Source organism: Leucoraja erinacea, chromosome 3 (assembly GCF_028641065.1).
Source record: "Leucoraja erinacea ecotype New England chromosome 3, Leri_hhj_1, whole genome shotgun sequence".
Classification (NCBI taxonomy): Eukaryota; Metazoa; Chordata; class Chondrichthyes; order Rajiformes; family Rajidae; genus Leucoraja; species Leucoraja erinaceus.
This window is the reverse complement of record NC_073379.1, coordinates 47,897,477-47,913,890: the sequence shown is the minus strand read 5'-3', so window position 1 is coordinate 47,913,890 and position 16,414 is coordinate 47,897,477. Positions and strand designations below refer to the sequence as shown.

The following is a 16,414-nucleotide window of genomic DNA, read 5'->3' as shown; positions in this document are numbered from 1 at the left end:
TACTTAGCAGATCAGATGTCATAAGTGGAAAGAGAAACAGAGTTAACATTCCAGTTTAAAAATCTTTTATCTGAGCTGGAAAAGAAAGAAGAAAGGTCTTTGACCTGAAAAGTTAATTATGTTATTATTCCACAGATGCTCTTGTGCGTTATTCTGTTTTTCTGTTTTTGTTTCTGACCTTGCCTCAGCAGCTTTTTAACGGCCAAAACAATATCCAGGATTTTGTTAGCAAAGGCCATCTCACATTAATAGCCAAAGGCCATTAACCCTTGTTTCCTGTTTCAAAGCTATAATAATTACCAAATGTATCATCCACCAAAAAAATGTCCATTAAAGATCCCAGGAGAAACTTGATAGGCTGGGATTGTTTTGACTGGAGTGAAGGAGCCAGAGAGGTGACTTGATAGAACTATTTAAGATTATGAAAGGCATAGATAAGGAAAATATTTTCCTTACGGTCGGAATATCAACCACAAGAGGGCATAGGTTTAAAGTGAGGGGCAGGTGTTTTAAAAGCGATGTGGTTGGTAAATATATTTATACAGAGAGTAGTTGGTATCTGGAACTATCTGCCAGAGGATGTGGTGGAATTAGATACATTTAGTACATTTAAGAACCATTTAGTGAAACATTAAAAAAGAGCCAAGAGTGTTTTATTGTCATATGTCCCGGACAGGACAATGAAATTCTTACTTGCTGCAGCACAACAGAATATGTGAATACGCTCAGAAATACTCCTACATTAAAGTTTTCCTGTTGTGCCGCTGGCAAAATGTCGCCGCAGGTAGGCGCCATCTTGGAAGGTAGTAAAAGGTAAAGTAGTTTAGTTTATTTTACAGTGAAAAACGTTTTGGCTTGTAAGTATTGTCCTAATGTGGACAGATAGGAGTTATGCAGATGGGCAAGAGGTCAGCACGGACATACTGGCCCAAAGGGCACCATTTCGATTCTCGGAAACACCTTCTTTCTGAATGCTAGTCTCAGAGGGTTTGTAAGATCTGGAGCTAGTGATCATCTTAAACATCATCCTATGGAGAAAGGCATTCATGGGCTGAATGTCTGCGATTGGGTGCAATTGTCTTTGGCATAACCTTGAAACAGAAAGAGGCTGAATTTTTGGATATGTTTTCCTCAGAGGGGAGCAGGTACCTAACAGAGGCATACAAAATGATGGGGCACAGACAGGGCAGATAGCATGATAGCTTCTCCAAAGCAAGTGTTTCAAAAAATAGAGGCCATGGGTTTAGAGGAAAGGGTAAGAGGTTTGGAGAGCATCTGATGAGTAACCTTTTCACCCAAGGAGCGGTTGGAATCTGGAACACACTGCCTGAGTGCCTGGCTAGTGAGAAACTCTCAGCCTATCTCAGGTGAAGATGAATCACTGATGAATAGAAATCTATGGACCAGGTGCTGGTAAATAGAATTTGTATACATTAATACTCAATAGTTTGCATAGACATGGAGGGCTGAAGGCCCTAATTCCATGATTTGTAACTGTAACTCAATGAGAAATAAAAAATCTTGAATTTCTATCCTGCTGCTCATGCTTTTCAGACCACAATAAACAAGATATTTTTTTGCTCAGTACACACCGTTTGCTCTCACTCTCACAAAGCTCTTTGCCAGATTGTTTGCCACACATTTATCAGATAAAATCTGTTAAAGCTCAGAAATGTTCTTCCACTGGGCCCTATCCTCTTGCAGCAGAGGGTTGCCTTGCTGCGTAGGTGACCTCAAGATTCTGGTCTGTGGAAGGCAGTTTTAGCCCCACTGGTGAAATCAATTCCTATTTGGTGCCACACACATCAGCATCATTCAAAGGACATTTTCATTTATTCACACACGGGACATGGGATTCGCATTCAATTTCAACATCTCTATTTGACCTTTGGAACAGAATGGTGATGGATTTCATGCTTCAATATCCGCAATCCTTGTGTTGGAAACAATTGAGTACCTTGCCAGACCAACTTGGATGTCGTTGGGGACTCAATCACTTTGCTGCTTGCCTGAACTCATATATTGGCCAGATCAAATAGGAATGGCTAATATTCTGCAATGAAAGGTATTGGTGAACCAAATAGGTCTTTAATAGCATGGCCACGGGCCTTTATAGCAAGGTAATAGCTTTTTGAGTCTGAAAAAGGTCCTGGCCCAAAGCGTTACCAATCCATGTTCTCCAGAGATGCTGCCTGACCCACCGATTTACGCCTGCGCTTTGCCAGAACAGGGGGTCACAGTTTAAGGATAAAGGGAGAAATCTTTTAGGACCGAGATGAAAAAAACATTTTTCACACAGAGAGTGGTGAATCTCTGGAATTCTCTGCCACAGAAGGTAGTTGAAGCCAGTTCATTGGCTATATTTAAGAGGGAGTTAGATATGGCCCTTGTGGCTAAAGGTATCAGGGGGTATGGAAAGAAGGCAGGTACAGGATACTGAGTTGGATGATCAGCCATGATCATATTGAATGGCGGTGCAGGTTCGAAGGGCTGAATGGCCTACTCCTGCACCCATTTTCTATGTTTCTATGTATCTTTCTTTGTAAACCATCATCTGCAATTCCTTTGTGTGGTGTTTACTTTATACATATGTATTCAAATACTTGTTTTAAAATTCTCCAAATGCCATGTCGGGATATGGACTTCAGATCAATGGCCAAAGCCTCTAGATACAGGTCCAGTTAATTATCCAGCAAGCCACCAAACCCTGTGAAGGTCGCTGTGAAGGTTACCTCGGTCATGATTTTTTGTGAACTCCCTCTGGGGTAGATTTGGAGATTTTATCCAAAATATATCGGAGTTTGTTTCTGGTTCAAGGTCACTAGCATTCTCAATTCTATGAAAGCTGAATTCATTCTCCTTTGCCAGAAATTTTTTTTTTAAAAGGGAGCAGGCATACAGCTTTGCAAAAAAACCCCCACAGGTGTTTGCATGGTTCTACGTGGTACTTAGTGGGTGATTTATTCTGCAGGAGGTTGTAGATATTGTTCATGGACAACCTTAAATGCTCCTTAGATGGTTTAGGACGTCCGTCCTGTCCCCAACAACTCTCACCAATTGCTACAGATGCGCCATAGAAAGCATTTTATCAGGATGCATCACAGCATGGTTTGGGAACAGCTCCATTCAAGACCGCAGGAAATTGCAGAGAATTGTGAATGCAGCCCAGACCATCACACAAACCAACCTACCTTCCATTGACTCCATTTACTCCTCAAGCTGCCTTGGCAAGACCAGCAGCATAATCAAGCACGAGTCGCACCCCAGCCATACCCTCTTCCCCCTCTCCCATCAGGCAAAAGATATAGAAGTGTGAAAGCATACACCTCAAGATTCAGGGACAGTTTCTTCCTCACTGTTATCAGGCAAATGAACCACCCTACCAACAACTGGAGAACAGTCCTGAGCTACTACCTACCTCATTGGAGACCCCTGGTCTATCTTTTATCTGATTTTACCGGACTTTATCTTGCATTATTCACAGGTCGGTGGGGGCGCAGCAAGCCGGCCGCCCTATCAGCAGTGTGTACGTTTTTCTACTTTTTTTTAGTGTGTCCTAATGTGTGTTTTTGGTGCCTCACTGTGTGTCTTGTGTGGGGGGGTTAGGGGGAAACTATTTTGGTTGCCTCCTCCATGGAGAGGCGACTTTTTCCATGTCGCCTCCCCGTGGCCTAACATCGAGATCGGCGCGGCCTTTCCCAGAGACGTGCCCGGGGTTTCAGCGGCGGGCGCAGTGTGGACTCTCGCCACGGGCCTGCAGAGCTCCAGCTGGCGCAGCGTCCACAGCCTGGGATCCCTCGTTGGGTACCCGGGAGGAGAAGAGCTCTGACCGCCGGCCCACGGCCTACTTCTACCGCGGGCGCGACGGGGACTTACCATCAGGAGCGGGGTCCCTCGCCAGGGATCACTGGAGAGGAGCTCGGACCTCCGGTCCTGTGGTCTGTGATGCTTCCGGCTGCAGCGCGGCGGGGTCTTTAGATCTTCGACCTCTGGCCTGCAGCCTGCACCAACCTGAAGCCCCGGTCTCCGGTGGGGAGGCACCGTTTCAGGACTTACCTGGACTTTTTACCTTGTCTATACACCTGGATGCCTGCAGCGTCGGCTGCGGAGGGTTGAGGTCCTGACCCCGGGGGGAAATGGAGGAGGACTGGCCAAATTTTTTGTGCCTTCCACCACAGTCATGAATGCTGTGGTGGATGTTTGTGATAAATTTTTATTGTGTGTTTGTGTGTTCTCTTTTCATTGTAACGCTCTTGGCAAATTCATTTCACTTGCACCTTATGTGCAAATAACAAATAAAACTGATATTGATTGATATTGATAATTCCCTTATCATGTATCTGTACACTGCGGATGGCTTGATTGTAATCGTGTATTGTCTTTCTGTTGAAATGAAATGAAATGATGATTCAATTTATTGTCATTGTCAGTGTACAGTACAGAGACAACGAAATGCATTGACTGGTTAGCATGTAACAAAAGCTTTTTACCATACCCACTGTAAACTCAAACTCAGTAGACCCAGCTTCAGACTGAGCTTATTGGCAAAAATGGCCGCAGCCTGGGCCGATGGACAGCCGGGGTGAATCCAGGGAGAGAGATCTTTCAGTCTTCCACCACATCACTTTGCACCTGCTGAGTGTCCTCTGTAGAAGGACAACCAATGCAATCCTGAGGCTGAAGAGAGGAGGTTGCAATCCACTGAGCCATTGCCTCATGATGACAACTCAGCAATCCCAAGCAAAAGCCGATGGAGAGGTGGCGGAGTTTTGTGACCAGTTTGAGTGTGTCATGATATCAGCAGATTAACTTTGGATGAGAACCAGATGAATATTTAATTTAGAGGTCAGATCATTCATTGCACCACCAGGATGCTGCACAATTTCCACATATGCAATAATAGATACTGAAGCTTCAGATGCTGCATATGGTACGTTGCTGGTACATTATGGTACCCTCTACTGGCTGACCAACATAATCAGATGACTGGCAACTATAACCTGAGACAGAGCAGATATAAAAACTAGGTGTATATTCACCTGCTTCACAATTTCCCCATCACCAGTCACGATGATGAAGATGCACATAGTACCTCCAAGTTTAATAAAGACCACCATTGGTGCATAACACTGACATTTTTATTAGAATTCATTTGTAACAAATGGAACTTGTGTCAGCAAATAACTGATTTTCTTACAGACTTTTTGCCACCAATGTAACCTAAGTAAGAAAATAAAAAGCACGCCTTTCAATCTGTAAAACATTTATGTTAACTACTAGAGGTAATTGTATGATTCTTTGAACAAGCCATGTTACATTTTATTTTGTTCAATCTATGCATTCAAATGAGAGCAGTGAACACAGTCTGTTATACTTTGAAAATAAAACCAAGCACTCTAAGCTTGAATGGGAAAAAAAATTCACAGAACAAGATGGGCGTAGAACGTGAAGCCATCGGGAGATTTGTCAGAGTATTTGGGTATCATTGCAACGACCTTTTTCTCTTAAAGTTCCGTGTTATTTACATACATACCTAGAGTGAACGCGGAAGTTACACAAGGGTTCAAGTAGCATGTAATTTTGGGTGTAGAATCACGAGGGCAGTGCATAGTACAAAGTTTTGGAAAAGTGCACATCTCCCTGGAGGACTTTAGATTTTTGCAAATTGGATCATTAAGAACAGAAAACAACAACTAATATGAGAAAATAATTTGCAAAAAGAGTTACTAAATTAAAATATACTTGCATCATACAAATGTTATCTATCTGAATGCAACTAATTAAAAAAATTATATGTATATATTTATATATTGCCTACATAGGTTAATGGTTAAATAATTATAGCACCTTGTCAGCTTTCAAAGAGAGAAAAATATATCTTTCTGCAGATTATGAAGGAATTTGCAGAATAAGAAGTTTCAATAAGACCGTGATAGTGGAATGGGAGAGAGTGAGTGCATCAGGAACACACATCAATGAGAAACTAGATTAAAAAAGCAGCAAATAGGCTGAGTATTCTTGACAACTTACTCCTTTTTATTATAATTACCCTGGCTCCCCACATTCTGATTTTCAATTGAAATATTTCAAAGTTTTCTTTTTCAGCTCTGGGGGGAAAATGCATTCCCAAACAAGAATTCCATTGGAACAGTTTTCTCACTCAACATGTTCTTATGATTTCACAAATAGCTCTTGGTACAAAACAGATACTTTGTTTTTTAAGAGACAACCATCAACTGGACAAATATATGAACAGTTATACTTGGCAACCTCAGCAACTGGGCTCAATACTGATTGAGGTTAGACTGGTGGTTCTTACTAGGTAATGGTCTGTATCTCATCTCACAGGAACAGTTAGCAGATTGTTAATATAACAACATGTGAAGAGGTGCATCGACATGATATAAACTCTCACGGCTCCATCCTGAGGTAGCCTTCTGTCATCTTTCTTGTTTTAGAAAAAGTGCTTTGTATGATTTCAAAAACAGCTTTTGACCACCGAGTGTCGAAGGAAAGAAAATCAAAAAAGAAAATAGGGTGACTGGCCTCACAGACTGTCTACTCTGTACCGTAATGATTCCTGACATGTCTTTCCACTTACTTTCAATGCTCTTAGTTTTCTTAATGCGAAGAACCCACTAACACTGTGGCTTGCCAGACTCTACATTATGTTTGGTCTTGCTAAAAGCAATGGGAATGGAACCAAGACAGGGAATCCAATGTTCATATATAAAAAAGATGGAAACTCCAAATATGACTGTCGTATCAAGGACAATACATTTAAAAAAGTTGTTGGATGACCTGGTGAAACAACTGGGATGATCATGACCATGACCATACCACTGATCAAGAAGCTTCAGTGCTTTCCACAGAGCTCATTTCTGCTAGCTAGATGTAATAATGTAAAATGACCACCTACTGGATTTGACAGATTGCTAAATGATTTTATAATGTTAAGGTACACAAAAGACCTCAATACACTTTAAGCACTTCAATTCAGAAATGGAAATTAAATGCAAAAGTATGTACAAAATGGTATAATGGCATCTAATTTGCATATAAAGTTACCATTTAAAGAGGAAGGATAGTCTATGGCGAGTGACTCATGTTCAAAATCACTCCCATTCATCAGAACATGAGATTTCTTTCTGCTGGGGAGATGCTAGATGCTGGAGCCTGGTCTCCTTATGTTGCTTGGCCACTCTGTCACAGTGCTCTGGGCAGATGGTTACAGCAAACAACATGGAAGGGCAGCTTCACGGGCATTGTGGAGCCCCCTAATCATGAGGAATTTGTGGTTGGGAAGCTGAGAATTCAGCAATAACAGCTGCAAATTTTTCCTAGTGCTTGGGATACCTCCCGTCTCTTGTGATAGGAGTTCCTCTGGAGAACACCTACATCCTGCAACAGAGTTGATCTAGCACAGCCCTAATTCTTGCCATCGAGGCCCTCTGGATCACTGCCTCTTTTTGCAGTAGAGCCACTCTGGGACAAATTTGACTTTTCCCTACGTTTATGACCCACCAGTGATATTACTGATGCGACTTTGCTGCAAGGCTTCTCAGAAAGTTAAATTCCACTGAACCCGTAAAGGAACAAAAACTCTGTAGACTATGGCTTCAATAAAATGTGAAATGCTTTGAACTGTTATCCTCCCCTTAAGATTTTCCATCCTCATACAGTAATTAAACTGACTTTTAACCCCATTTTAGTTCTGACACAGGGATTACTTAATCCAAGTATATTTAACAACATGCTCACTATAAAGTATAGAAGCGAAATGAAAGTCCCACGCTAAATATTTTAAAACTTATTTGCTTTTTTTATATGCAATTTATTGCGTACATGTGCAAAGATACGTTTCAGTATATCATACGAACCTATTAAACATGGATTACTGAGTTCATTGATGTGCATTCCAGTAGACACTAACTTTTCACCATCTCATCATGGAAGCCTAGACAACTAATTATTATTCAGATGGAGGTTACCAGTGATATATTTGGTGAGCTATTCAACCACATCTTAAAATCTTTGACATGGATGATCTGATGAATTCAGTAGCAGTAGCTTTATACTTTGCCCCTCCCTGTTGATTCCTTAAAGGCCCTTTTTCATTGAAATTTATGAGTTGATTTGTTTATTAACTGACTGCTAAGGGCAACTTTCATTGAAATGAAAAACTCAATCAGACCATTATGTGGTAAGATAAATAAAAGGACAGCACAAAAAAAAATGTGCATCAAAAAATTCAAATTATTTCCGTTTCTACAGCCAGATACGTACATCATTTCTACAGCTTAAAAAAAGCTACAGTCTGGAAAAAACATGAACAAATAAGCAACTTTTTAAATTCACTTCATTGAATGATAAACTTTTGTTAAAAAAGGGAAAGAAGTTTACACAGTTAAAAATGAAGCACAGGTCAGCAGTATATTACAGTACTAAAAAACTAAATCAGTAATTTGAACATTCCCTCCCTCTTAATAATTAGTATGAGCAAATGGTGGAAAGGGGTGATATCGAAGCAAACGGGTCCTACTAGTTTCTTATGTCAGGAACTGGCCTTTTCATAACATTTTCATTCCTTTGCAGGCATAGTACTCTCAAGATTCAGCTTTGCAATCCATTCTCCACAGTTCTCAGATAATCCTTAGCACAATCTCCGTCTTCTGCAATAGGCTTCCCTCCACTTCAATCATCAAAGTTGAATCCTTGAGTTGTCTGAACAATCCTTCTGATGCCTCATCATGAAGGATTCTCCTCTTCTTCTCAAGTAGGTTATTAAACTGCCAATTCTTGGTCCACCTGGAATAGTTTATTTTTTAATTTCCCCTCCCCCCCACTAATTTATCTTTAGCTAGGAGTAAGTAGAACTTCTCAAGCACATTGTATGGCTCAGAAGAGGCTTTCTGGATCTTATGTGGCCTACTGTAAATCCAAGGTGGATCAGGTTTTACGTTGCATAGTGATCGAAGCTTCCAAGGTACTCCAGTGCAGCTCGATAGCAGAACTGATACTGATCCTGCAGAAAGATAAAAGGAAATGAATTTCCAATAACAGAGCACTAAATACAGTAAATGATGTGGCTACATTTCAGACTGAATATTTGAGAGCAATATAGTTCAACAGAGTGCAGTTCTTAGTATCTATGGATTACTATGCACTGACAACATTACAGGAATGTCATACTTTATACGTATTATTGAAGGCTTTCTTTTGAGATTAAACAGCTCTACAAACATTAGCCTTTGACATTAGATGAAATTCATCTCTGTATCCTTTTATCATATGATTTATTATCACTGTAAGTACAAAGTGCATCTGAAAGTACCATTAAACCTTGCAAATAATATGGTTCGTTTAAGATTAAATGCTGGAGTTATTTATGAAACTCAACTGAACAGATGATTCTTCAATGCGTAATTCATTAAAATGGTAGTGGTAGATCGGAGATGGTTATGTATTTTCAAATCAGGCCTTTGAAACAAAGCTAACATCTTTTGCTGAAATTCCTTCACACTATCTTAGAGGTACAGGTACTTCAAATAGGTGAAATGCCCCATATAAACAGAACTGTTTTTTTTCAGATGAATAAATTAAGGTATAAAAGCCACGATGTATTCCAAATTATTCTTTATCTAATAGCTATTACCTTGAATTACATTAATCATCCTCTAAGGAAAAAAAAGAGGTTTTGATCATTTACCAGATATTTGACAAGGTGCATTTATCAAGCTGATTATACATGATAAAAACTACTGACTAAAATGTTTAAGGGGTTGTTCCATGCCTCTGCACATTTGACAGGACAGTGCAAAGCTTTCAATGTTGCAGTATACAGTGCTGTGATATTGGAGGTTACAAGGAATTGGCACAGAAGAGGTGTGGAGGCATAAATCAGCCAGATCACATCCAATAGCGGGGTAGGCTTGAGGGGCCTGCTGGCCTTTTTCCTGCTGCTATTGTCTTGCAATCTTGTATTCTGTACATTTAAACAATCCGAGGTATGTTATTGTTTCAGCAACATAGGGAAATTTCACGGGTCAGGATAGAGTCCTAATTCGTCTTAACTTCAATGTGTTTAGAAATGGCGGAATAAGACTATGCCATAATATCTCTGCTCTCACAGCCAGAGGACTGCACACTGATTAGTTGCAACCTCGAAGGAAGATAATACTCCTCTGGGCATCTAAAATTCAACTTGTCAGGCAAGCAGAGAACAGATAGAGTGTTCTGTGTTTGCCTAAACTTATTTCATTAAGAGTTTCTTCAGTTCATGTCCCTTTCTTTGTAACTGCCAGGCATATTCTCCAAGTGATGTGTGCAGTGACAATATTTTGTCAGTGAAAAATGGAAACACAAAGCCAGTGTTTTTATTGCCAAGGTCCGAATAAAAATAGCTTCGGCTTCTTTCAATGAAGAACAAATTTGACAACATTTGGCAGCGTTGAGTGCACCTGTCATCATTGTTACCACAAACGGAAATCAGTCGTGGTGATTCACAATGTTAAACTTTCCAAATCACACATGATCGTCCTCTCACATTAAATGCTAAGGGAAAAGGAAGCTGCATTCCAAATGCACAGGTATACCTGCAGTGACCTCCACTTGGACTGTGTGCACTTCTTGAATCACAGCCAGTTCCATGCATTATCTCAGTCAAATTGGTCTTGGAAAATTCATTGGGACTTTGCAAGTGCTATTTATGGCCGCACTTCACTAGTTTTTGCAAAGCTTGTATAGTTGAAGCAATAAAATGAGCTCATTTGCTCCTTGATGGACACACCATCATACTTGCAGGTTATGGAGGAAGACCACAGAAATGTAGGTGTCATGGAGTCATAAGGTCATACAGCATGAAAACAGTCCCTTCAGCCCACTGAATCCATGCTGACCATCAAGTACCCATCTACACTAATCTAACGTTAATCTCATTTTATCTTCATATTTCCATCAATTCCTCCCAGATTCTATCACTCATCCGTATACGAGGAATAATTTACCAGCTGGAATGTTTTTTGGATGTGGGGGGAGATTGGAGCACCTAGAGGAAACCCTCGCAGTCACAGGGTGAACATGCAAACTCTAGTGAGTCAGGTTTGAGCTTGAGTCACTGGATTTGTGAAGCAGCAGCTCTACTGCTGTGTCACTGTGCTACCAAATGAAGGAAGGTGTTATCAGTGTACAATGGTATAATACTCTGCCTAAAGCTGGGCTGAGAAACTTCCCTGTGGACAATAAGATTTCCAAAGGACATCATCGCAAAGCAATGGAGATTCCAAAAACTAGCCTGCCAGACCTTTTCCAATAATGGAATCACCCATTCAAACACTATCAAGGAGTACTCAATGAGTATTTTTCCTATGTTTTTACTGTGGAGAAAGACATGAAGTCTGGGGAACATGGGACAATTAATAGCATGGCAAGTGGGCTGAGGAATGTTTAATGGAGTTTAATGCAGATAAGTACAAGGTGTTGCATTTTGCAAATTCAAACCGGGGCAAGACTTCCCCAGTAAATTGTAGGGCCCTGGGAATGTTGTACATAGTTCCATGAAAGTGGCTTCATGGGTATATAGGGTGGTAAAGAAGGTTTTTGGTACATTGGCTTTCATCAGTCAGGGTAATGAGTATAGAAGCTAGGACGTTATGTTACACTTGTACAACAATCTCTGGTGAGGCCGCATTTGGAATATTGTGTTCAGGTTTGGTCACCCTGATATAGGAAGGGTGTCATTAAGATGGAAAGAGTGCATATATTTATGAGGATGTTGTCAGGACATGAGGGCCTGAGCTATAGGGAGAAATTAAGCAAGTTAAGCCATTCCACAGAAGGAACAATAGTCTTCAGCAATCAGCAGAGGCCTCATACATTTACAAGGTCTGATAAAGTGTCTTCAACCCGAAACAGTACTTCTGTTTCTCATTCCATAGATGCCGGATAATCCGTTGAACATTTCCAGCATTTTCTCTTTATATTGGAAGAGGGAGTGTTATCTATATTACTAAAAGTCTGATCTTGACCACTTCCTGGAGTTCTGTATATTGATTTTAGATAAAACACTGCCACTTACAGCTGTGATTTTTTGGCCATCTTACTCAGAGTCCCCCTCCACTGCGCGGGACAAGAGGATTTTTCCCATCGATTAAAAATAAAAGAGTTATTAGTGTTTTAAAAATGTCGAGATTCTCTCTCCTGAAGGTCACGCCCCTTCCGGGGGGACTATAAAACCTGGAAGTGTTGAGTGCCTCAGTCAGTCTCTGCAAGATGGGGGAAGTGAGAGGGTCACGTCTCTCAGTCTGAGCTGTGAATAACACTGAACACATGTCTACTAAACTGTGAGTGGTTTTACTGACCTTGAGTGCCCTTAATGTGGTTTGAAAATGAAAATGTGGTTGGGTTGAAATAAAGCACAGCAAATGGTTGGTGGTGGTTGGTTTGAAATAAAGCACAGCAAATGGTTGGTGGTGGTTGGTTTGAAATAAAGCACAGCAAATGATTAAAAGTCTAAACTTGACAACTTCCTCTTTGCTCTGTATATTCATTTTAGATAAAACGCTACCACATATGGCTGTGATTTTTGGCCATCTTACTTAGTCCCCCTCCGCTCATCAAGTGCGGAAGATTCTTCCCATCAATGAAAAATAAAAGTGTTGTTAGTGTTTAAAAAATGTTGAGAAACGGCATTTCGTTTGGACCTCAAGGGGTCCAAATGACAATTAAATGTATCTTGTATCTCTCTCCTGTAAATCACGCCATGAAGGCCACGCCCCTTCTGGTGGGAGGGGGGAGGGATTATAAAACCCAGAAGTGTGGGAATGGCCCAGTCTCTGCAAGATGGGGGAGGGAGTCTGAGCTGTGAATCAAATGAACATACTGATTGTCTACTGAACTGTGAGTGTGTTTATGTGGTGTTTTGTGTGGTTTTATGGTGGTTTCACCCTGCTTGAAATGGTATGAAACTGCATTTGAATTAGGTGGCCTGGCACCCTGCATGAAATGGTATGAAGTTGCATTTGAATTTGGTGGCATTGCGCCCTGCTTGAAATGGTATGAAACTGCACTTGAATTTAGTAGCCTTGCACCCTACTTGAAGTGGCATGAAACTGCACTAGAATTTGGTGGCCTTGCACCCTGCTTGAAGTGGTATTAAACTGCATTTGAATTGGGTGGCCTTGCACCCTGCTTGAAGTAGTCGGAAACTGCACTTGAATTTGGTGGCCTTGCACCCTGCTAGAAGTGATAGGAAACTGCATGTGAATTTGGTGGCCTTGTACCCTGCTTGAAGTGGTATGAAACTACAATTGAATTTGGTGGCCTTGCACCCTGCTTGAATTTCAAGGAATAGCCGTGAGTCAACTGCCAGCCCACCAGCTGTGAATGAGCTGCCACCCCAAGAATCCATTTGGCCCACAATGTCCCTTCAGCCCACAACACCCATACTAGTACTCCAGAAAGCCCCCCACTGGCCACCAATATTGGAATTGGTGGAGAGGTGGAATATTGCATTGGGGGACCAGCCCTAAGTGGGACCAACAGGTCCCACTTAGTCTAGTAATGAATAAAATTAAATGGAAAAAAAAAACAAGCTTTGAAGATTACTGAGAAGCTTTTTTATCCCACGAGCCTAAACTTAACAAGGGCTCATAATCCTAAGGATCTCCTTGCTGCGATGGTAGATGTTTGATGACCTCGCCAGGTTGGAAATGAATGCATCGCTTGGCGCCACGTTTCCTGATCCAGGACGCGAATCATGTCTGTACTCGTGTCAACCTTCCCTGAATCCTGCAGTTCCTGCCAGTATTGAAATCCTCATCCCGCTTCACAATTCCCTTGCATTCCCCCATGAACTCCATTCATCTTGAATGTTATTGCAGGATCTGGAGGCTGCAGCAGCCAACAAACACAATGCATTCCTTCTGCAGAATGCAGCCCATGGAGCCAGGGGGTATCAGGCAATAGGCCAAAACTCAGCAATCAACAGCCATGCAGAGGAAATAATGACCATCCTTTGCTTTAAAATTAGCCTGGCTTTTGGTGGAGAAACTTGACTCATTTTGCTGGTGCTGAACATGTACACACACAGGTTTTGCCTGCTGGGTGGTCACACCTCTGCAAACCAAGCTCCACCAATGTCAATGGGGCTAGGGAATGTGGCAAGCACAACAACTCAGTGCTGGTTACCAAAGGTGAATCCCTCCCTCAGTGAAGTTGCAAAAATGTTCACCTTTGTTTATTTAATGCTTTCAATTGTTCTTCACGGGACTCCACAATGTAGTGTAGAGAGATAGAATAGTTAAGCGGACCATTACTTGTTTATGGAATAAAGAATACTTAAGCGAACCATTACAGTTTATCTTGCTGGTAGCTGCAAGTAAAGGGGCTGTCCCATTGAGGCGACCTAATTGGCGAGTTTAGAAGAGTTTATGAGAGTTTGGAAAAAGTGTCATGTTGAAGACCTCCTTCGACTATGTTGAAGACTAGCTTCGACTAACTTCGGGAAAATTGGACACCAAATAGTGGAGAGTTTGGCCGATCTCCTTCGACCTCCCTTCGACTATGTTGAAGACTATCTACGACTACCCTCGATTATCTACGAATAACATGCCGACCTCCTACGACCTACCTAGACTAAACTTACGAATTAAAAAAAATATTGATGTTTTTCCATGGCGACCATTTTACTCGCGGGCATTTTTCAGCATGCTAAAAAAAACACCGCGACCTAACTGAGGCCTCGAGTACGCGGGGACTACTCTCGAGCATGAAGGAGAGTTACAAAGACCTTCTTGGACCTTGCGTCGACCATGCTGTGAGTATGAGTCGAGGGAAAACTCTTCTGAACTCTCGGATTAGGTTGCCGCAGTTGGACAGCACCTTTACGATACAAAGTTGCTGAATCCTCTGCCTCTGGTGGAACCAATGGTCTCTCTCTCAGCAAACCATTCACCCATTCACTTGCACACAGCAGTCCGGAGGCAGGCCAGTGACAAAGAACTTGAAACTTTAAACTTTAGAGATACAGTGTGTAAACAGGCCCTTCAGCCCACCGACCAGTGATCACCCCATGCGTTTGCACTATCCTTCATACTAGGGACAATTTAAAATTTTACAGAAACAAATTAATCTACAAACCTAATGTACAACACCTTTAATCAGGATCAAACCTGATCTCTGGTGCTGTAAGGCAGCAACTCAACTGTGCTGTGCAAAGATTAGGAGTAAACGGGTCCTTTTCACAATGGCAGGCAGTGGCTAGTGGGGAACCGCAAGGCTCGGTGCTGGGACCCCAGCTATTTACAATATATATTAATGATTTGGACGAGGGAATTGAATGCAACATCTCCAAGTTTGCGGATGACACAAAGCTGGGGAGAAGTGTTAGCTGTGAGGAGGATGCTAGGAGACCTGGGTGTCATGGTACACCAGTCATTGAAAGTAGGCATGCAGGTGCAGCAGGCAGTGATGAAAGCGAATGGTATGTTAGCATTCATAGCAAAATAATTTGAGTGTAGGAGCAGGGAGGTTCTACTGCAGTTATACAGGGTCTTGGTGAGACCACACCTGGAGTATTGCATACAGTTTTGGTCTCCTAATCTGAGGAAAGACATTCTTGCCATAGAGGGAGTAGGTTCCCCAGTCTGATTCCTGTTAGGACTTTCATATGAAGAAAGACTGGATAGACTCGGCTTGTACTCACTAGAATTTAGAAGATTGAGGGGGAATCTTAGAGAAACTTACAAAATTCTTAAGGGGTTGGACAGGCTAGACGCAGGAAGATTGTTCCCAATGTTGGGGAAGTCCAGAACAAGGGGTCACAGTTTATGGATAAGGGGGAAGTCTTTTAGGACTGAGATCAGAAAACCATTTTTCACACAGTGAATCTCTGGAATTCTCTGCCACAGAAGGTAGTTGAGGCCAATTCATTGGCTATATTTAAGATGGAGTTAGATGTGCCCCTTGTGGCTAAGGGGATCATGCGGTATGGGGAGAAGGCAGGTACGGGATACTGAGTTGGATCATTAGCCATGATCATATTGAATGGCGGTGCAGGCTCGAAGGGCCAAATGGCCTACTCCTGCACCAATCTTTTATCTTTCTATGGCTATGTTAAACCTATCAGATTTAGTGTAATGGGCCTGTCCCATTTAGATGATTTTTCAGGCGACGGCCGGCAACTGTCAGAGTGGAACAGACACAGATATCACTTCCTGCACCAGCCCGTTATGCAGGCGGGGGACAGGGCAAGCGGGGGGAGCGCTGTCTGAGTGAAATTCACATGGTGCAAAGCCAATGTGATACAGACACACACCACGATGAAGAGGACGGTTGGCGCTGTAATTAAGAAGCCTAAAACACAGTGTACGGCAAGTCCTTTAAAAGAAGGGGGGGAGGGAGGAGAGAAGGAGTG

The 16,414-nt window shown here is 41.9% G+C and overlaps 1 protein-coding gene across 22 annotated transcripts in view; it reads right to left on the bottom strand.

Moving 5' to 3' along the window:
* Nucleotides 1-5,120: 5,120 nt before the first annotated feature.
* Nucleotides 5,121-16,414, bottom strand: part of LOC129695551 (receptor-type tyrosine-protein phosphatase delta-like) — a 570,848-nt gene continuing 559,554 nt past the window's right edge. For all 22 annotated transcript variants that reach the window (XM_055632599.1, XM_055632618.1, XM_055632598.1 and 19 more), the window contains one exon: nucleotides 5,121-9,025. In XM_055632599.1, coding sequence (XP_055488574.1) covers nucleotides 8,957-9,025 — 69 coding nt within the window. In that variant the 3' untranslated portion in view covers nucleotides 5,121-8,956. The remainder of the gene's footprint in view (nucleotides 9,026-16,414) is intronic.